The 22,749-nt window shown below is 46.7% G+C and overlaps 1 protein-coding gene across 1 annotated transcript in view; it reads left to right on the top strand.

Annotated features, from left to right (window-relative positions):
* Window positions 1–9,881: 9,881 nt before the first annotated feature.
* Window positions 9,882–22,749, top strand: part of LOC119449196 (uncharacterized) — a 49,949-nt gene continuing 37,081 nt past the window's right edge. The window contains exons 1-2 of the mRNA XM_049666330.1: window positions 9,882–9,996; window positions 22,565–22,745. Coding sequence (XP_049522287.1) covers window positions 9,969–9,996; window positions 22,565–22,745 — 209 coding nt within the window. The 5' untranslated portion in view covers window positions 9,882–9,968. The remainder of the gene's footprint in view (window positions 9,997–22,564; window positions 22,746–22,749) is intronic.

The following is a 22,749-nucleotide window of genomic DNA, read 5'->3' as shown; positions in this document are numbered from 1 at the left end:
TTCGTGTTCTATACCGATTCCTATATAAGAGGGATCAACCACATTTTTTATCTATAACAATGCTTCCGGTAAATCTGAGTACAGGCGCCGGATGGGGCAGATATGCTTTACTTGTTTGAATTAAGCGGCAAACAAGAACGTTACATATGTTACCTCGTCTGCTTTTCTCAAGACCTACTGATGGAAAACTATATGCGCAACAATACGTACGAGAGATACATGCTGCTTGAAGAACGCGAAAAATATTTGTTCTCCAAAGGGAACCGTACAATAACATAGTAGAATGAAAGCCGACACTGCGGCCGCGATGCACGCGCAATTACCGAGCGACATTAAAAAATGTCACAGTTTCGCCCTAAGCGCGAAGCAATGAATGCGATAGCAACACAGCAATGTCATACGAAGTAAGGTGAGCGGCCTTGGTAGTGTAAGAAACCGAGGGGTCGCCGCGGAGCGCCCGACCAAGAGGACCAGCTCAGCAGACCTTTAGAACGGACTGGCGCGTGCCATGCTTGCGCCGTTAGCACGCGCCGCCCAACTTTATTCTCCTCGGCTGTTAAGCCGAGAGCGGCGATCTTGGGGTCGCTGCGTTGCGGCGTCAGTTAGCGCTACAGGGCCCCCCGCCCAGACGGAACGGCGAAATGTGCGCGATTCACTACGGTGGCCTGGCCTGGGAGTGCAGCAGTGGACGAGGTTTTGGTGGCGGCAGCTTGAGGAACATTGACCTGATGATCCCTGCATCGCGGAGGGCGCAGGCGCGACGCCATTCGCGTTCCAAGCTGCAGGTGCAGATGTTGCCTGGTCGGTCTGCTTGGACGGTCGATCGCAGAAGGTCGATCACGATGACATCGTCCAAGTTTGGGCTGGTCAAGCGGTGAAGACGGTGGTGGGGTGCGTCGGCGCCGACAGCAACGTCGAATCCGGCCCCCACTGATGCTGCGACCGTGGTGACAAGCCCGCAACGACGGGACCCGGTTCGCTCTATCGAAGTTAGCGTGGTGCCAACGTGTGAATGACAGTCGGACCCATGAACATAGGCTTGGTGTTGAGGGCGGGCGCTTTCGAAGTGCGCGGTAGCAGCGTCCGGCCTGGCACCTGTGTAAAATTGGGTGGACGCAGCGACGAAAACCAGCGAAGCAGCGGGGCTGCAGGCCGCGCTGGGCCCGAGTTCTCCGACGCCGAGCACCGCAAGCCGAGGAGGCATCCTTGTGGCCAAACGTCAAGGCAGTGTCGTTCGGGCGTTGAAGCCGAGACACTGAACGTGTGCTGCGAGAGGGGGCAGGCGACAAGGGCTCCACGGGAAAGACGCTGGCGTAGCTGGGAAGTGCAGTGCATGTGATAGCTGGCGGACCAGTCTCACCGCAGTGTTGCCGCAGGATTTCACTCGGAACAGGTGGACTGATATGCGTCTCGGCAGCCGTCACGGCACGGCTCGCTGCTGAGTCATCTCCACGGCTTGGACTGGGGACGTCGTGTAACTCGGGTGGGGGTGGAGTGCATGCCGACTCTTTGGTATGCTCGGGCGTGAATGCAAGGTGGTCGTTGCTGAGGACTAGCGGTCTCACGAGTTGTGTAGTTGATGGTGCGGGCAGTGTGACGGGAGGTTGTTCGTCGTCGGGGAACGAACGAGACGCGGGAGGCGCAGTTGTCTTGTTGTCTCCGCACAGTGGATCCTGTGGTGTAGGTGCGGCGCAAGATTCGCGAGCAGTGGCGCAGCGTTCACCCGGCGCCGATGGTGAAGAGGACGACGTAGTTTGAGCCATTCCTTCAGAAGCGTCAGCCGTTGAAGGAAACTGTGTCGTGCTGCGTAAGTGATCGGGAACTGGTACGCCAAAGTGTTGAAAGAAGGTGGTCTTGAGGCCCTCGTACATGTTCTGGTCTGATGACGGAAGGTCAAGACGAGAGAAGAGGAGTAGGTACCGCCAGAGCTGCGACAACACGCCATTTACGTATAGCTGTGCGTCTACCTGCGCGAACCACACGATAGGGCTGTGCGGACGGTAGGGCCACAGTTGCAAGCGCCAAGGGTCGTCGAGCGTCAGTGGGCGCCACTCTTCTTCCAGCTGGTCCATGGCCGCGGGCAGGGCTCGGTAGCAGGCGATGCTGAATCGGTCCTTGTTGATACTCTGAGGATCACGTCCGGGTCACCAATGTAAGAAACCGAGGGGTCGCCGCGGAGCGCCCGACCAAGAGGACCAGCTCAGCAGACCTTTAGAACGGACTGGCGCGTGCCGTGCTTGCGCCGTTAGCACGCGCCGCCCAACTTTATTCTCCTCGGCTGTCAAGCCGAGAGCGGCGATCTTGGGGTCGCTACGTTGCGGCGTCAGTTGGCGCTACAGTAGCAATATGAATTGTAGTAAACATGAGCTGATTAAGTAAGCAGGTGTGCTGCGGCGTAAGTAGACCGACATGAAGAGAGACTCGATGACCACGAGAAGGCGCGTGTGAAACGGTGGTGTTGATGAGAAGCGCTTACCGTGGGCAGCGCGTGCGAAGGGACACACCTGTAGTGCTGCACTGCCGATCTGGGCAGCATTGCATGTGTAGCGTGCGTTGGAAAATGTGGCCCGACTATTACTAACTGAATGAACAAGCGTGGTGTGAGCGCGCACAAACAAACATGAATAGATCACACTGAATGACTGCAGCCAACGACTGTCAAAACGCTGGCAGCGAGCGCATACGCCGCGCAGCGGGCGAAGGTACGTGCTTCAATGAAACTTAGCGGTGAATGCACGGCGCATAAAGGTCATAGCCGTGTGGAGATAAGAGACGGTGCGGTCGAACGAACGACGAGCGCCGGTTGTTGGCAGCGTAGAAGTGCGCCCCCCCCCCCCCCCCCGCTCCCTCCGGCGCTGGCTTCCCGCTTCCTTGCTTGCGCGTGGGAGAGATAAGAGACTGTGCGGACGAGCGACGAGCGCGGTTGTTGGCAGAGAAGTATTTTTCTACGTCGGGCGCCTCACTGCAAAGCATGCGCCGCCCCAGCCGCTCGTCCCACTCGACCATATTCTAGTACTAGAGTGTACTAGAATGGAGAGTGGGTCCAACGAGGGCTCCGCGCTGAGTCATTTTTTAACACGAAAGTGTTTTATGCCGGGGTCCACCAAGACTTCACTGACGTATTTCCGTCACGGACATACGTCAGTGAAGTCGTATTTCCGTGACGGAAATACGTTCTATGACGTATTTCCGTCACGGAAATACGTCATAGAACATAATACAAAGAAAGAAACCAGAAGAAAAAGTTCCACAAACATGCAAAATTTGGAAATCGAACCCACGACCTCTCGGTCCGCGACGATAGATCGCCGAGCGTTTAACCCATTGCGCCACAAACGCATTTGCAGAGAGCTACACAGACGCGCCTTATATATCTAACACTCCTCCGTGTACCCGCGCTCTTGCTCGGGGCGGTGCCGCCGCCTACGAGCAGAAAAGAGAAGTACTGCATTATGACACTAACGCGCACCGACAGTGAACGCTTCGGTGGTCTCAGCACTACGACGCCTCGATGCCAGCATTCGAAGGGACGCTGGCATCAAGAAGCACTACCAACGCCACCTAGGTGGCGTTCACCGTACTCAGCACAGCGGAGCGTGGCCTCCGAAATTAGCTCTGAAAATGTTTCTGAAGTTGATCGCGGAGGCTGCAATTACGACGCGCTGTACGCGCTGATTTGACTCGGTGACGATTCAGTTACGTGCTTTGTCTTGCGCGTTGTATTAGTGTGTCAGTTACGTGCTTCGTCTTTCGCGTTGTGCTAGCGTGTGCAGCGTAGTGCAGCTTCCATATGCACGACGGTTGCTCATGGTCATCGACGTTGGTAGTCGTGATGGAGGAGACGTGCCACCAGGCGTCAGCGTGGGTGCATCAACGCCTAAGGGCGCTTTAGCCACAAAACACCAATAGACATTATATATCAATGTGCAATAAACATTACACTACTTCTGTGAAGACACGTTTCACTTTCGTGTTCTATACCGATTCCTATATAAGAGGGATCAACCACATTTTATGGAAAATCCAGGTGGCGCCACCGTCGCATTCTCCCGAACGCCACGGCATCCACGGTCGCGCGCGCCGGCCGACGCAGAAGGCAGAAGGACGCAGCGTAGGAGTAGCGTCGGATCGAGCCGAACAGAAGCACGGCTGCGCTGGAACGTGACCGTGCCTCGAACAGCTAGAGCCACGCAATGAGATGGATCGCGCTTGTAGTGAAGAGTACCTGCGCTTTATTTTGTTGTTATAAATTCTATTAAACTGGAGTACGCAGTGAAAATAGTAAGGTAAATAAGGCGGCTTGTTTCTTGCGGCCAAATACCCTGCTCTTGGACGGTATATCAGGCCATGCGAAGTACGGCGCTGAAATCAGGCCTTGCGCCCGCGGCTTTCGCGTTATATTTACCTGAAATTGGGGTTGGTTTTCGGGCTCCCTTCCTTGGTACGTGTACTTACCTTGTACAGCGAAGCTGCATTTATGCATCTTGTTGGTCGGCAAATTTCGTGGCCTAAACACAAAACTGCAGGTTATATATATGGTTTTATTTGGCTTTTGCAAACAATTGATTGAGCAAGTTTTCTTAAGTGTTCAACGGCAATTAACCGCAATGGGTGTCTAAGTTACATCGAGTTTACATATGGTGAAAATGGGGTCATGTCAAGTGCCATATATGGCGAAGGTTTAACATTCCTGGCTTAAGTATCAAAACTATAAATAATTGCTGTACCTTTGTTTTCACCCTATTTTTTACTTGTTGAACGAGGAGTCCACGAGGCGCGTGGATGAACTAAATCAGTCACTTTTTTTTTTACATTTCATGGAAATAGGGGCAGGTCACGGGAGATGTGTAGGCAAAATTCGAAGTCAATCAGTGGCATTTACACGAATTGGATAGGTGTGGCGCGTCGGATCGCATTTCCAGGGCATCGCAACCTTCGCTAATGCGCTAAGAATGTTAATCGCACTCATGTGACAGAAAAGCGTATTACGAATATGGGTAATTATATAAGTCGCCTCGTTTGGGGCATGTAAACGCAGGCGTACGTATCGCATTCAGAGAGAGAAACGGCTGCCACTTTTATCTGTCGCCGTGTACAACTCACCGGCGGAAGGTATGCAGGCAACTGCTATTACTAATACAACAGCTCGAATTAGCAGATTTCATAACAGCTGGGCCCCTTTTTTGCAAGGTCGAGTATATCTGCTTTACTGTTTTTATTTGTTTCTTTCTGATCTTATTACGGGGCCTGTCATGCGCTTATTCTCGCCAGTTATGGTGCTACTCACTGTGTGATAATTTTTTGGGGGAAGCAATATGGCTATATATACTATCATTTTACCAATTTTGCAAGGTCGAGTATATCTGCTTTACTTTTTTTTATTTGTTTCTTTCTGATCTTATTACTGAGCATGTCATGCGCTTATTCTCGCCAGCTATGGTGTTACTCACTGTGTGATAATTTTTGGGGGAAGCAATATGGCTATATATACTATCATTTAATCAAATATGCAGTTATCACTATTAAAATGATTACCATAATTTTGGTATATGGGTTCTATCATAACCAATGCAATGCGATAATTTCCTGGAAGCACGAAAATGTTCTCACAGATTCAGCACAAAGAGACAATGACAAGAGCGCTTAAACCGAAGACCAGGTATGATATTTTATTTACAATTTCTTCTGCTATTTGCAAGAATTAAGACGTTAAAAACAACATTAAAGTCTTCGAAAAAACTAAAGCGGAAAGTTTCGAAGCGGAAGCGAAAGCTTTTAAGAATGTACAGGGCATAAAACAAGCTATAAGGAGAGATTAGATTGATTTACAATCCGCCTACCGCGAAAAATAATACGTGAAATAGAGAAGAAGGACAGACCAATAGATTCCTCATTAGGAAAATCATTTGTCAGGTAGCCACGTCTTCGTGATAGAGTGTACTTGCCGGTGCTGATTACACTGACACAGTGGAACCTGACTGTACAAATCTAATAGAACGGGTAGGCGCCTGTGCGGAAACCTGAGCCTCTATTTAATCCTGCTTAGCTTTAGGTGCTTCGCCCTCTCTCTCTTTGTTGCGTTTTCACTGTTGATTCCCTTAACTAAAAAGTGAAGTCGAGTGAGCACGTAGAAAGAAATGAGCTTAATGTTTACTTCTTCTCGGTGGTCTGGACAACCGACAGCATTCGAGTTCAGAAATTTTGTTTTTACCAGAGAGAGGATATCGGAGATGCTCTCTGTGTGCAGTTCCGAAAGGCTGAAACATTCAGTAAACAAGTTCTCAAGGGCGGCAATGAAGTTGTAGAGCTCCCGGGAGGGAAACAGAAGCCCACCCCAGTCACACTGCTCCGTAAATTGTGAGGGTAGCCGCTCAGCAGCTGCGACAGATTTCTCGAAGAGAAGCACTTCTTTGCATTGTGAGCATGCTAGCTTTAAGATGCACTTCCTGGCCACATACCCTGCCGTGTAATATATAAGCCTCGAGTCGCTTTTCTCCACAATTACATCAGCGTGTTCCGCAGGTTCAGCTGGCATTGAGGCAATCGAGCTTTCAACCTCGTCTAGCTTACCCTGGGAAAGAAGCGCATCGATCCTCTTGGGCATTGAATCTGAACTTTGTTTGTCATGGACGGTGACAAGAGCGCTTACTATGTCAGGATTTGCATTGCAACTATCGACACTGCGAGCCAAGTTATAGAATGATAGGCAATTGACCGTGATTAGGAACTCGTCTGGAGAAGGGTGGGCGTTGCAACCATTTGACTGGCGAACGATACCGAACAAGTGCTCCACAGGATCGGTGCTAAGCCGTGAAGTCATTAAATATTTGAGCCCAAGGCTCTGTGCGAGGTACTCCAGCAATGAAAGCGTACTGGCTATCGTGACCCTTAACCCGGTTGCAGTGGATTCACTAAGGAAGTGCCGCTTGTCGGGATTACACGCTTCCCACTTGTCGAGGTAGTCCAGAAAATCAGCCAAAAATGCAGCATCGGAGGAAGCTGGCCTGAGTGCTTCGGCGCGAAATCGTGATGTCATCACGGTGATCAGTCTGTTGATCTTCCTGGATAAGAAATCGAAGAAATGCACGTCATAATCGTGCACATTGTGCATTAAAAAAATTCCTTACGTAAATGAAATATTGATGTCCACTCACGCGAAAAACTCTTGCGTTGCTGCATTTGGAAATCGAACCCACGACCTCTCGGTCCGCGACGATAGATCGCCGAGCGTTTAACCCATTGCGCCACAAACGCATTTGCAGAGAGCTACACAGACGCGCCTTATATATCTAACACTCCTCCGTGTACCCGCGCTCTTGCTCGGGGCGGTGCCGCCGCCTACGAGCAGAAAAGAGAAGTACTGCATTATGACACTAACGCGCACCGACAGTGAACGCTTCGGTGGTCTCAGCACTACGACGCCTCGATGCCAGCATTCGAAGGGACGCTGGCATCAAGAAGCACTACCAACGCCACCTAGGTGGCGTTCACCGTACTCAGCACAGCGGAGCGTGGCCTCCGCAATTAGCTCTGAAAATGTTTCTGAAGTTGATCGCGGAGGCTGCAATTACGACGCGCTGTACGCGCTGATTTGACTCGGTGACGATTCAGTTACGTGCTTTGTCTTGCGCGTTGTATTAGTGTGTCAGTTACGTGCTTCGTCTTTCGCGTTGTGCTAGCGTGTGCAGCGTAGTGCAGCTTCCATATGCACGACGGTTGCTCATGGTCATCGACGTTGGTAGTCGTGATGGAGGAGACGTGCCACCAGGCGTCAGCGTGGGTGCATCAACGCCTAAGGGCGCTTTAGCCACAAAACACCAATAGACATTATATATCAATGTGCAATAAACATTACACTACTTCTGTGAAGACACGTTTCACTTTCGTGTTCTATACCGATTCCTATATAAGAGGGATCAACCACATTTTTATCATTACTCTGGTTTAGGCTTTCACTTAGGAAGTGCAGCTGAGTGGTGATGTAAAAACTGTGACCTCAGCTGCAATGCCCTCAGAATGGTCAGGACAACCAAGCTGGTTTTTCTGCTTCGCGTTAGGTTGGCTTAGGATGTCCAGTATGCTGTCAGAGTGTAGCTTCAGCAAATTGAAACACGTTGTGAAAGCTTTTTTCTAGATCAAGAAAAACTTATATAGCAGGCTAGAAGGGTAAAGCAGGCCACCATTGTCCTTCATGCGTTAATTTAATTTAATTATGGGGTTTTAAGTGCCAGAACCACGATGAGGCACGCCGTAGTGGGGAACTCCGGAAATTTGGACCACCTGGGGTTTCTTAACGTGCACCTAAATCTATGTACACGGGTGTCTTCGCATTTCGCCTCCATCGAATGTCCTTCATGCGTGTTAACTGTGCTAGGTTCGAATTTTCAGCCGACTTCTTTGGCATTAGAAGTTTCAGGCACTCTTCGCAGCCCGTCTTTAGAATGCACTTCCGAGCTACGTACCCTGCTATGTAAAACATCACCCGGTTATCACTGGCAGCTGTAACACATGACGCATGATCTGGCGCACTATCTGTGAGGTAGCTACGTTGCCATTCTCTGCAAATTTGTCAATTAGGTGCTGTTTACCAAATGAAAACATTTCGGTGCCAGAATTAGTGGGCAAAAGGGCATGGAGAACTGCAGGCTCACAGTTGCCCTTTGACACTGAGTAAGGCAAGATTGTTGAAGCTGTACATGTACATGTACTCGCAATTCTAAATGTCCGCACGGCACTCGAGTAATTTTGGAGAACACACCGGTAAACGTGCAGTCGTCACTTCGTGGCTGCCGACGCAGCGGCTCGCGAGTCTCGGGCAGCTGTACCTACACGTACCGTCCGCTCCCATGCCCCGTCCGCGCTTCCCCTAGGAAAAGGCGCAGTAGCGCCACGCGAAACCGTAGCGGCGGTCCGTGGCGTTTCCGACCGCCGAGAGAGGCGGCGCGGCCTTCCGATCGTGCCACTAGAGTATATTCTAGTTCACTATACTACAGTGCAAGGCAACGGGGCTGATTTTTATTGCGATAGCAATTATATGGACACTCAAAAGCAGATTTCTGCCGTCGCCGTCGCCGTCACCGTGAGGTTTCGTATGACGTCAATGGAGATGAAATCGTCGCTGCGCGCCGAACGCTGTATGTGCGAGTGAAAGGGCGCGAGGGACGCGCGCTTTCACGGGGAGTGAACGCACGGCGGAGAACAAACGCGCGTTCTGCGCCGTGCTCGCTTAAGGGCTGCAGAAGTAGGCGTCTCTTTCCTCCTTTACAATCACCATATATGTAGAGCAAACGCGCCTTCTTTCGACGCGCGAGAGGCCGTGGGGGAGGGGGGGGGAGGGGGAGGGAAGGGAGGCGACGTTTAGCTGCGGCACCAAGTGCCTATTTATATCAGAGGCTCGGGCAACAGTCACCAATGCCGCACGCATTTTAAGCGAACGCGGGTAAAACGCCGACGGCGTCGACAACAGTTCTGCGTGTTGCCGGTGCTGCTGCATGTCCAAGTTTATACAGCTGATAAAGCTAATATCATTACTCCATATAACTCTCTACAAATTTGCTATCGCAATTGATGCTTCGCCTTTCAGGTGAAACTGCGACAACTTTTTTTTCAAAGCATTGGGGTTTAGGGACAGTGAAGGCAAAATAGACTTTAAGAGGGTAGAAATAACCAAACAGAGGTTATCTGATTGGTGGATAAAATCAAGGCAGGGGTGAAATTTCACCCACCACAAAGTACAAAATAGGTTAATAGTCATGGCTAGGTGGCGTATGCCACCGCCCGGTTTAAAGGGTTCAGCATCATCCATCCATCCATCCATCCATCCAGAAACAGACGCGCGCAAGCATTGGAAGTCAATCCAATCCACCTTTGTGCTAGCGTATCGAAACCTATGATCGAAACGTTCGTAAGTTCGCGTCTCTGTCTCTTGTGCGCGTCGTTTGAATTTCAAGCGCGAGCATCGCTTCTTAATGCTTTTCAACGACGATGAGTTCGACGGTGAGTTTTACGTTGAGGTTACGACGAGTTTTACAATGTTTGTATCCAAACAATTGCGACTGCTTTCGGCTTGCTATTACTGTTCAGCGCCTGGATGGACAAGTAGCGCGTTTTGCAAACAGCACTTCTACGGGATTTGGCACTACGTCCGAGAAAATCTGCACTAATTATGTAATGACGAATAGTTATTGGTGCTCGCAAACAACGAGTGCACTGTGCCGCCACCGCAAAGTAACGTCGAATTTACGCGCGTTGGGTGTTCGCACTGAAATTTGTGCCGACGCGTGGTGGTAAGTGATGTCCCTGTACTCAGTTTAGTAGGGAAGCTCTATGCCCTTGCTGACGGTTTCGCTCTTCCATTGTATGGGGCATACCGCCCCAGATGGTGCAACGTGTTCAGCTCTTAGTAACCGTAATCGGAGAACACCGAGGCAGCTCGCCCTAGACGCGGGCGCACTCGGCCGCTGTTTTTGCTCCATCACCATGTAACCGAGTAATCCTTCGTTAAACCATTTTCTTATGTATCAAGCCACTGCCTCCTGCCCACAGTGGCACAATTTCCTTCTACTTGATGCAGCTTTTTTCTCTGTTCTGCTTGCACAAAGCGCCCTGTCATGTATTTCCCAGTGAAAGCTGCATTAATTGATGCACTAGGCATACTTGATCTCGGTTTTAGCTCTCATGAAACTTTGCTCGAGCAAAGTGGCATCATGACTGCACTACTACCATTCTACCAATCACGCCTTTCTATCCATTGGGAAAGTGTGACACCTGATTTAGTGCGAACACATTTTGATGAAGGAGGTTTTAGTACATTGATGAATTAAGAATACCTTGCTTCACCAAGCTTGAGCAGGTGTGTAATTGGTGTGCAAGTAGAGAGCTAATCTCATAATACTGACATACATGACTGGCAAACAGGTATGCAGACAGGCTGGAACTAAAAAACATGGTGATGTCACTTCTAGGCGCTTGACACATTAAGAGATAGCATGACATACAGGTAGAGCGTTAGCATGACGTATTATGAGCATGACATGTTAACACATAATATAAACAGCTGCAAGGACGCACTAATGGGATCTTATTGGGCCGATGTTAATTACTTTCAATGCGACAGCATTATAGGTGAATTTCAACCACTTTGGAAGATTTAGCGGAACTGTGGCCTTATCCCAAAGACAGTGCAGTTTAACACAGCATCTCAAAGTACTAGCTGTCAAGAGGGAAGAATAAAACAAACTCGCATGTTTTGCATGTGCCAGATGTTTCCAAGAGTGACTTTGGCATGAGAGAAGTATGCATGCAATTGTGGATTAATGGTTAGAACATTGGGCTGCTCTGCTGGAAGACAGATTCAATCCCACCATGTTCTAGCCTAGTTTTCTTAATTTACTTACACTGTATATGTGGAGGAACATTAGCACATGCAAAGAATTCTCAAAACAGAATTCTGTGACACCCTGCAGATGACCTATTTATTGATGTGAGCTTCAGTTAGGCACAGGGGAAAAGGGATGGGTCAACTGCATAGCTTCACCACAGCATGGTAGGATGTTTATTGGTGCAGTCAGCGGATAACTTCTTGCTCTACGTGTATGTTTAGTGTGCTCTACCAATTCTTAAATCCTAAAGAAAGAAGCTAAAAAAATTTAATTAAATTATGTGGTTTTACGTGCCAAAACCATGATCTGATTATGAGGCACACCGTAGTGGGTGACTCCAGAAATTTTGACCATCTGGCATTCTTTAATGTGCACCTAAATCTAAGTACATGGGTGTTTTCACATTTCGCCCTCATCGAAATGCGGCCGCCATGGCCGGGATTCGATCCCGCGACCTCGTGCTCAGCAGCCCAAAACCATAGCCACTGAGCAACTGCGGCGGGTTCAAGAAAGAAGTGTTTAGCAACTTTCGCATGAATATTTATGTCCTTGTTTGCATTTCTTTCTTGGTGCAGAGAAAAGGCACTTCAAGCTATACAGGTTCAATTTTGATGGAAGCGTTAAAGTACCTATAGTCGGGTACAACTTAAGAAGACAGGAGCCCTTCACTATGGCGTGCCTCATAATCAGAACTGGTTTTGGCATGTAAAACCCCAGGAAGAAGAAAAGAACCTATAATGGAAATGAAACAAACTTTTGTATTGTGTTTGTTCTACACAAATTTTTTGTCTTCAGTGGAAAAATTAAGCCAAAGGTATCGGCTTTTTTGTAAACAAAACTGCGCGTAGTATGCAGCACTTTTTACTTGTGCCTTGAACAGCTTGCCAGCCGCTAAAAATGGCGACTCAATTGGGCCTTGCTTGTGGTATACTGCTGGCATGCGCAGATGACCGAAGCGCAGCAGCCGATTTCCTCCGCGACTAAAGAAATAGTCCCGCTGACGCGACTCGCCCCGGCTTGAAGCCGGGGCTGCGATGTTCTCCGTCGGCGGGGACACCGGCCGTCTGGCGTATGACGCAAGTCTTAAGTGCGCGCCCATTGGTGAAAGCTAGTATGCATCCGCCTTTGAGGGGGCACATGCCGCTGCCTTCTAATGTTGTACCCGACTATAGAGCAACTACTTGTGACCTGAAGCATCCAAATAACAGGGTGATATGAATTTCAATGGGGCAAAGTATGCTGTCAAATCCTTAGTTTTTATTGGTTACCTTAGCCTGCAGCGAAATGATAATAAAAAGCCATAAATTCCTAGTAACTGAATCATGAAATGCTTAAGTTGTGCATGTTTACATGTTTTCTCCACACCACGTCTAATTTGTAGCTTTTCCTCTAGATGTCTAATAAAACGAATGAGCTTTCACGTTACTACTTATTTAATTGAAATTTGTTGCATGCTCAACAATGTTTGTAGTGAAAGTCAGTATGTAAACAAGGCGTGGAAAAGTTTATTTAGGTGCTTTAGGTGAGTGTTTTAACAATTGTAGTGAAATTAACTTGGTATTATTTTTTCCCCTCAAGTATGTCACACCTTTTCATACCCATTTCATGTATTGAAGCAGGCTACCTTTATATAGCTGTTTTAATGAGCATACCAATTCCTCTGCTACATTAAAGTAACATTTAGGTGGGCTGCACTGTCATACACCATAAAAATGTGCTGTATTTTTTCACTCAAGAAAGAATTTCACTCATGAATAACTTTGAATTAATATCTAGGCTATTTTGAGGTAACATTCAAATGCCCTATTCTAGATGTTCACTGCACATCCACGTAATATGCACAAGTCTTGCAACAAAATTTCTGTGGGATACCCAGCAGATGTTCTAGAAACATAAAGAAACATGTATAGGTGCATACAGAAATGTGATCTGGATCATTGAAACAGGAGCCCAATACTTGATCACTCACGCAACAGTAAAAGTATACGTGAAAGACAATCGAGCAATAAATGTGTGTTGTGCATTTAATGCGAGTTCATTGCACAAAAGCACAATATGGCCTTGAGCGTTGGATTGTTATAGAGTGCTGCCTTTTAGCATGAATTTTTTTATGCTGTTGTCTCTGTCCACTTGTGTTCATGGCCAGTAAAAATTGTAGGCAAAGCTATACCTTGCCTCAAATCTGACACTGATAAGCACCCGATCAAAGAGGAGTAGTATATAAAAAGACTCACTGAGGACCTAGTTGGCACATACTTAACGTAGTCAGTGCAAAAAACAAACGGTTATGTGGAGGCTAGTTAGTTCTTGAACACAGAAGCCAAGTTGTGCTGCATTGCTGATACGAAATACTCCTAAGTAAAAATGCTAAGGCACACAAGATAGTGCACAATCATCTTGTATGTTTCATACGAACTATGCAGTGCAACTTGGCTTCCGTGCAAAAGACACACAGTACAAGAAAAAAAAGTCCAGTGTATATCTATTTTTTTGTGTTATGTGCTTTTCTTGCATTTTTTTACACTCACTATGTCAAAGGGAAGCAATGCTCCCAATTTTTTAGCAGGTGAATATTGTGCACCTGCAAAAAAAATATAGACAAAAAGCTATTTATAAGTAATATGCTGCATTGGCCTGTTATGTATACAATGCCAGCTTTGCAAGAAAATAAAAATTTATAACCAAACTTTTATTAACAGAACCATTACAACAAACAATACAAGGCTTGATTTTCCATCTTAGACAATAACGTACAATTTACATAGAGGTACACTCACTCCTGATGACTTGATGGCAGTGAATGCACGCAGCTGGTATATCTAGTGGACCTGTACAAAAGAGGAAAAAAAAGCACAAGTACAAAGGATTAAAAAGAATCTGCAACTTGCACTCAAATATGACCATGTCATTGTGACAACCTGAGTGCTGCTGTGTAGCATTTTCTTAGCCTGTTTGTCCGCGAGCACAAGTGCCTGTCTTGTATGAAGCTGCTTAGCACGGCTTCATGACAAGACTTTTCTCTATACGCCACCCGAGAATGCACTCTGTAGCGGACAGGCTCCGCTGAGAGACTTGCGGCAACAGGAAGGTAATGTGGGCAATGTAAGCACAGATTTTGGTTGCTAAAGCTGTACCAGACCGATGAAAAGCAAATTTTGTAATATACTTTCCAAAATACTTGTGACTACTTAGAAGCAGAATGATCAGAATGATCAGGTTTTCAAATTGAATAATGCAAAGTGAACCTGCCGACATTAAAGCCCACAAGAAACATGTTCCCGAGGGATTGTCAACGCCAGCTGGCGGTGTCGAGAACAATGAGACGCTGGAGATGACACTCTTTAGATGCTGAAGTCTGCCCATGCCAAATCAAATAACCAGCCAAAAATATGTTGGGAACTTGTTCCTTGCAGTTGAGCCTTAATCACAATGCCACAGGCAACTATAAAGCAGTTAAGCAAATACCAATGGACCTATGTTAGTGCATTGCTAATGAACGAATAATCCTCTTAACAGCATTAAAGTGTACAAATAAATTATAAATTGCCACCGGGGTTTAGGTTATATTAGGTTAGTTTGGGTAGAGTTGACTAGAACTAGTTCTGCTACCTTCACAATGAAATGTTGCCCTTCTTTGCCAGTAGAGTTGACTAGAATTTAAAACTGACTAGAACAATAAAAAAAAAGAAAGTTTCACATCACCGGGTTGTGCCAGTGTTTACTGGTAGCTTGTGGATACACTGAAACCTGATTAGAAGAAGCAGGCCTATGCACTATGCATAATATTAGGTAACTCTTTAAATCCAAACTCACCTATAGTGAAATAACCCGCCGCGGTGGCTTAGTCAGCTAAGGCGTTGCGCTGCTTAGCACGAGATCGCGGGATCGAATCCCGGCCACGGCGGCCGCATTTCGATGGAGGCGAAATGCAAAAACGCTTGTGTGCTTGCGTTGTAGTGCACGTTAAAGAACACAGGACCAGGTGGTCAAAGGACCAGGTGGTCAAAATTATTCCGGAGCCCTTCACTATGGCGTGCCTCATAATCAGAACTGGTTTTGGCATGTAAAACCCCAGGAAGAAGAAAAGAACCTATAATGGAAATGAAACAAACTTTTGTATTGTGTTTGTTCTACACAAATTTTTTGTCTTCAGTGGAAAAATTAAGCCAAAGGTATCGGCTTTTTTGTAAACAAAACTACGCGTAGTATGCAGCACTTTTTACTTGTGCCTTGAACAGCTTGCCAGCCGCTAAAAATGGCGACTCAATTGGGCCTTGCTTGTGGTATACTGCTGGCATGCTTCTGAGTATTCTCGTATTTAGGATTAAAACAAAGAAAGCCTCTGTTATGAGCAAGTGTTCGACATGAGTATCAGTCAGCAAGTTTTGTGTGTGCAATACAGATGATAATTCAGTTTATGCTGGTTCTGGTTTGTTATATTCAGGTTTTACTGTAGAACTGTACAAAGAGAAGAATGTTATGTACTATGAGTATGGATCTTTTCCTTGGCAGTAGCCAAACATGACTTAGAGCACTCAATTAGTTTGTTATCCAATTTACTTGCGAAAGGCCCATGCATGCTCTGTGAAATCCTCTTGAACAATATGCACAAGAAATGTCCAGTACTACTACACCATATAGCGGTTGCCTGCACGCACAATGCAACTCGTAAATGCAATCTTTTGGCTGCACATGAACAGTGAGAGAACTTGTGAGTGGAAACTCTTCCTTTGTTGCCTTTTTGTATGTATTTCAGCAAATGTCTGTGCATCATACTCTGATTAAGGTTTAAATTTTCTGGACTCCTATCTGATGCTACATAATACATATTTGCAATTGCAAACAAGCCACAGTCAAGCGTGTTGCACTGGTTTTGTGCCCCTTTAGTGCGAATGGTCAGCGTTGGCGACTGTAATTTTAGCATATGACAGATTTGCCTGACGGCATCAGGAGTATTTTGGTCAATTGAGTCATATAAAAAGACTGTGTTTTCATCAGCGTCAACATTGCTTACTCTAAGCCAGTGCTCGGGGTTTCGGACATGCAAGATTTGAATAAAAGGGCTTTTTACTTGAGTATATAGTAAACGCTGGCCAAGAAGCACATCTTGAAAGCCATCCCAATGAGGAAATTTTTCATGAATTAAGTATTGTGCTACATTAATTACACTGTCTGATATCGAGGTGCCCTGTACTAAAGCATTTAAAACGGCATCTGAAAGAGAGTAGCGTTTGCAGACATTTAACATGTCTGCTGTCACCTTTGCAAGGCCTACTATGCTCTTTTGCAATGACAAAAACTTGCGCTTAACAGCTTTGACTTTCTTTGGCTGTCCTCTTGCTTTCACCAATACAACAAGCTTTGTACTATTCGAATGCCTGCAACTGCTTGTAGCAGTCATTTGGGGTAATGGAGCTGGTGTACCCTGTAAGCTAACTGTAATTTGATTACTAGGAAGGGTGGTTAAGTTCCTGAAGAATGCCTCGTACGATGCTCCATTAGCTCCTTCTCACCACAATTAGCTAATACAGTAGCAACAGCCTTGGACATTTCACAAAGTCTCTTGTAGGTGTAAGAATTTTTTCTTGTGCAGTGTCCAGCCTCGTAGATGGCGACAGCTGAATGCTGCTTGTCACTACTGGTGTGGCACTAAAGGCCGTGCAGCTGTCGCTCAGGAAATTATCTTTGCACCACCTGTCCAGTATGCAGTCCAGTATGCATGCTTGTCGAAAAGGTCTTGCTGGGCAAAACGTCGAGCTGCTAAAATGTGCGCACAAGGCAAACTGTACTGATTGTAAAAAGCACACATGCAACATGTCAGGCATAATGAAACGCTGTGCTCGGAACTTGCTGAAGCCACTACATAAGAATTAGCAGTGGAAATGACCAGATAATCTACTTCTTTAAACCGTTCATACTGCTCAAGTACTTTACCTGTGGCCTCAGAAGTACAATTATGGGACAAGGCTAACTGAAATGGCTCACTGGCATCACTTACATTTAGGTTCAGCTTCATTTCCTTAAACTTGGAAAATTTTAAAGATAAGAAATCCGTGTTAATATAACTTAACTATTGCTTCTATGGCTGGAAACAAATGCATGCTTGAAGTGAGATAACTTTTAATCTTTTGATTGTGACACTCAAAGCGATTATTCGTGTTCTTACAAAATGTAGGAAGTTCTTGCCGATATGCATGTACCCACATTTCTTTACAGGAGTGCCAGTTCTGCATGTAATAAGAAATAAAATCTTTAGAAGCCATAGCTTTGAGCTCAGCAAGCCTGTCTAAGTAGTATTTCCAGTGAAGTATGCACAGTGAAGGAATAAAGAATTCTTTTAAGAGAGGAAGTAACTGATCACGCTGGAGTCTAGCTTTCTCATTTACCTTTTGCTGAAAGCAGTGCAGCACATGCCATGTACACAACAAAATTTCTGAATTAGGAAGAATCTTGGTCAAAATGCATAGCCTCTTCATATCTTTATCTATCATGACTACTCTGCAAGCCAACACAACAAATGGGTTAAAACCTGCGAGCTTGGCGAACACGGCCTGCACAATTTCAGTCGTTTCGTTTCGTAAAAAGGCATAACACGCAGGTCTCCCGCGACCTCCACCGTCTTCAATTAAACTAGAGTACAAGATATAGCCTTAAATAGTTACTTTATATGTTCTGTCAATAAATAAAATCTCTGGATACTTTTCCAAAATCTCACGCATGCGCATTGTCTGAAGCAGCACAAATTGCAGGTTAATACTTTCTTCTCATAGTGAATGACCCAGTTTGGATTATTTGCTAACAAGGTGTCTATTTTTTCTAAAACCATTTCTCCGTGAACTTGCTCATTGCGAATAGGAATAGAAAACCTTTGCTTGTAATTGTTAACATCTTTCGTAGTGAGCTTCTTGCCTGTTTTCTGTTCGACCAAATTTTTAAAATGCTTTGGGCCAATATTACATTTGGCAAAATCAAAGAATTCTGCCTTCTCTGCATCGTTCAGAAGCCTGCTTTGAGGATACAAGTGATAATAATTTGTTGCATGATTATACTTACTTTGCGGCTTGGTTATATTATAGTGCAGAGTAGGCGATTTGCAGAGGCTTACAGATATTGCCATTTCACAACCAGTACCATTCTATGCTTGCTTGGGTTGCTTTCCTGTGCCTCATGTTTTTATGGCACGATTATGAACACAGCAATATGAAATCCTAATATACACAAACTCTTTAGATTCTGTTGCAAATGGACTTCTGTGAGACTTATTTATTCTGACTATGTGCTTGCCCTCCCTGCACCACTCATCAAAGCTTTGCCTAAAAGAAATAAAATTATCAAATGTTGCATTTAAATAAACTTTGCTGCCTCCACCATGCACAAGGTTAGGAACTCTGGTTGTGTTGGCATCAGCTCCTTCACAAACAGCCTGGTCATCAGAGCTGGCAGGCCTGCAGCTGGATGTCAAAGCAGCCTCACAACACCTATGTCGCGTGGAAGCAATGCACCCAGCTTTGTTAAGGTCACCAGCTTCTGTGCCAGGATTGCTCATGATCTGCCCTCCATCTTGCATTGTTCCTGGCCTACAGTATATGCAGACAGTGACCTCATTTAGAACACCATTTATGACAGGTCTGCACTCAGCCATAGCAACTGCCAAGCAGTCTTTATTCTGCCTGCTAGCCACATGCTGCATCTTGCGAAAACTATCACAAATGGTATCCCGCGAGGCACTGGCTAGTCCTTCAAGCTTGCTACCAGCGACAGTAGAGTGAGTGACAACTTTATTAGATGGGGTGAGGGGTAAGGGAGGCTAAGCCACGTAGGCTGCCAGGCTGTGCTTCACGATGGCGTCTTCAGCTCGTGCCAGGACCCGTGTCTGGATGTCTTGGTCAATGCTGGAGAGAAGGGCCTCCCATTGTTCGTCGGTGTGGGGTGGCGAGACGAGGTTGGCGGGTGGGGGATCTTCTGGGCAGCCCCAGAGGATGTGGTTCAACAAGGCAACATCGCCGCGCAGGCAGCAGTGTGGATCGAGAAGAAGCAGACTCAGACTTTCCACTGTCAATGCATGTCTGTTTCTGGCTTACAACTGCTGCCAAAGGTGAAGCAAACTTCAAGAACTTGGCAGCTGTCGCAGCAAGAACTTTGCCTTCCCTGTCTGCAGCCAAGTCGCAGCTTCATTCTTGCTTGCGCAGTGCCGCAGCCTTCCGCCGCCGCCTCTTCTATACTACCAGTTTCCACTCACTGTCACCACACTGGGGGACAGCCTCTAGCACACCTGCTTCTCGAGCACTGGCCATCCTTCTCCAACAGAAGAGCACACAACAGGAGCACTCTTATGCTTCTGTGTGGTTCTCCTAGTTCTCCTGGCACCAGTGGTGCTTGCACCTCGACCAGGGATCATTGGCTCATCAGACCTCCCCTGCTTGGTACACTTGTGCCATGGAAAATGGGGGAAGGCAGGCTGTCCCAGGTCCACCAAGCCTTGCTACCCTTGCAACGGACACGGACACCGCGAGCAAGTGAAAAGCCAGCACCTTGAAGGGGTTCTGGTTGGCTGGTTGGTGTCGTGCCTCTGCAAGGGAGCAGTGCTGGCTTTCCAGACAGGAGCTGGTGCTGTGGAAGGTCCACTTGCTGCATGAGAAGAAATGAAAATATGCAAACCAAGTGGGGGAAAGTCAGCCTCGGAAATGGCAGGAATGCTGTCCTGCTGAGTCCAGCCGGTCCATGAAGAAGGTGCCTGGGTCTCCTTGTAGCACCGCTGGATGCGGCTTCTCTCCAGATGGATGGACAGGGTGCAGGCCTCCTGGTACAGGTAGTCTGCCAGCACCTTGTTACCAAAGCGGCTTGGGTAGACACCATCTCTACTCAGGTAGCTGGGCCAGTCGTCCACGAGACCACACAGGAAAATGAAGCCACACTCCATCAAGGCAGTACTGTATCAGGGCAGCATTAACCTTTATGTAATTGTCATTCAACCAAGAGGACTGAGCTTCCCATGGGCATTACTGATTCTGCCCCCGAGGAAGAATGGCAGAAAAAGCTACATGCACCATGGGATTCCTTTCAATGATCCCCTGAGCGAGGTGGCGATACTTGTCGATGCACATGCTGACACTTTGAACAGTGTTGTTAGTGCCAACGTGCACAATGACAGCAAAACCAACTAGCTTGTCAGCTATCATTGACAGGAAATACTCAATCCTTATTTCTCTATGTGCGGCAACACTGACTGACAAACTACGACGCGATGGGAAATACTGGTCCGCGTATTTCACCATCGAGTCGCCGGCAACCAAAACACATGTCATGTCATTTTGCAAGCAGTACAATATAAAATGACACCGAACTGCGAGAAAATAAATCTGAGCTTTTTCACAAACGAAAGAAGGCTACCTTCTAGTCAGCAGTATATATATGTTGACAAATCCGAAAAATCCGCACTAGGGATGAATGAAGCAAGCGGTCGCAAACAAGAGCAGCAAGATCAGCAGATACGTGACAAATACAATCAAAATACTTATTAAAAAATATTAATATAAAGCTATCAATTATAGAAAAACACTGCAATGCAGCTTTCGCACATATAGAAGGATGATGTTAAAGGCTTGCGAGGATGCAGCAGAACCAGACCTTTTGACCAGCACCAGTGGCAGGCTGGCAGTCGAAAAGCACGACCCGCAAGCGGGCTGACGGGAGGCGTACTGAATGTCACGTGAGAACAACAAGAAATCAAACTATGCGCCCACAAGAAACCGGAAATACGCGTGCGTGTGACATTGTCTTTTGGTTCTGCACTTCCGTGCGTTGCAGGAGCCGATTCTGCGTGGACTCGTCTGGAGTGCCGCGTGGCGCAGCAGTCATCGCCTTTTCTTTTCCCCCTGCATTGGTTTACACCTGTGCTGGCGAAAGCTGCCCGTTAGTTACGTTTCGTTGAAGAAAAAAATTATATATGTATATATATATATATATATATATATATACACAAAGAGGCATTTTTTGTGCAGAAACCGAAAACGTTCTCGCGCGCTTCGATCGCGTTGACTGCCGCTTCCCCCCCCCCCTGCATTCGTTTACACCTCGGCTGGTGAAAGCTTCCCATTAGTTACGTTTCGTAGAAGAAAACAACATTTCTATATATATATATATATATGTATATATACAAAGAGGGCAAGTGGCATTTGGCGTTTCTTGTGCAGAAACCGAAACGTTCTCGCGCGCTTCGATCGCGTTCATTGCCGCCTTTTTTTTTTTCCTGCATTCCATGCTTTTGTTAAAAGCTAATTTGCGTTGTCGCAGACATGCTGAGAGCATAACTTCATCCTTCCAAAAGCAATGCTCCTTATCGCGTTGCGGCCAGCTTTTTTTTTTTTTTTTTCCTGTGGTGCCGATAGCAAATAGCTATCAGATCCAACGTACGGGGAGCACTGGTGTGTGGTACAAATGTTTGCCACCGGTTAGCGAAATTGAGCCGGTTTTCTTAGTAATCCGAGTGTTTTGCATGTCAGCCCATGACTGTCACCAGCGTGTAAGACACGAAACTTCCTCTGCACAAGGAAGTGTAAAGCGGTGAAAAAGTACGCGGGGCCACAAGTCGGATGCAGACGCACCCGACTTGGCACTATCAACAACGTGGCACATAACGTGGTACTGTCAACAAGTTACCCACCCGCAACTGCAAAGTGCGTCGAAGACATAACCGAAACATTAAAATAGCCGCGAGCAGACAGCTGTGAAACCGAAACCATTGCGGTTTTTTTCAATAAAATAATACTGCCAAGACAGAAACAACCAAAAAAATTGCACGACAATCGATGCTCTTTCTGAGCCTAATGTTTCCATCGCTTCTTTATTATGTTCGGTTACAGTTTAGTTCAACAAGTGATGCTTACGTCACACGCTAGCACGGGAATAAGTACAAGCACTTTTGGGTTTTGGCGCACTTCATCCACCTGTCGTGTCAGTTCCCAACTCGCGAGTTGTTCCAGCAAATGCGCTAAGCTGCAATCACAAGACCCTGAAGCATCGATTTTGGAGTTCTCAGTGAACAGTTATTCGAGAGTGGTACAGGGAAGGTGCATGTGCACAATGTCGTGCAAACTATCTGGCGACCAGTTAGATAGAGGTTGGGGCTGAAGAAATCGCGTGTGATATGGACTGCACAGATAACTTTTCGTTGTATCAATCAGCTTCCTCGCACAACTTCGGCAACACGGAGTATGCAGAAGACACTGCTGCGTCAACATCTGATGTGAGAGTCCTGCGAATGAACATCTCAGATCCAGCATCTGCTGAAGAATGGATGCAACAGTACAAGGCGGCGACCAACACATCATGGATTGTGAAATACAACCAAACAAACTGCACAAAGTGA

Source organism: Dermacentor silvarum, chromosome 4 (genome assembly GCF_013339745.2).
Source record: "Dermacentor silvarum isolate Dsil-2018 chromosome 4, BIME_Dsil_1.4, whole genome shotgun sequence".
Classification (NCBI taxonomy): Eukaryota; Metazoa; Arthropoda; class Arachnida; order Ixodida; family Ixodidae; genus Dermacentor; species Dermacentor silvarum.
The sequence above is the reverse complement of the archived record's forward strand: the minus strand, read 5'-3'. Positions and strand labels throughout refer to the sequence as shown.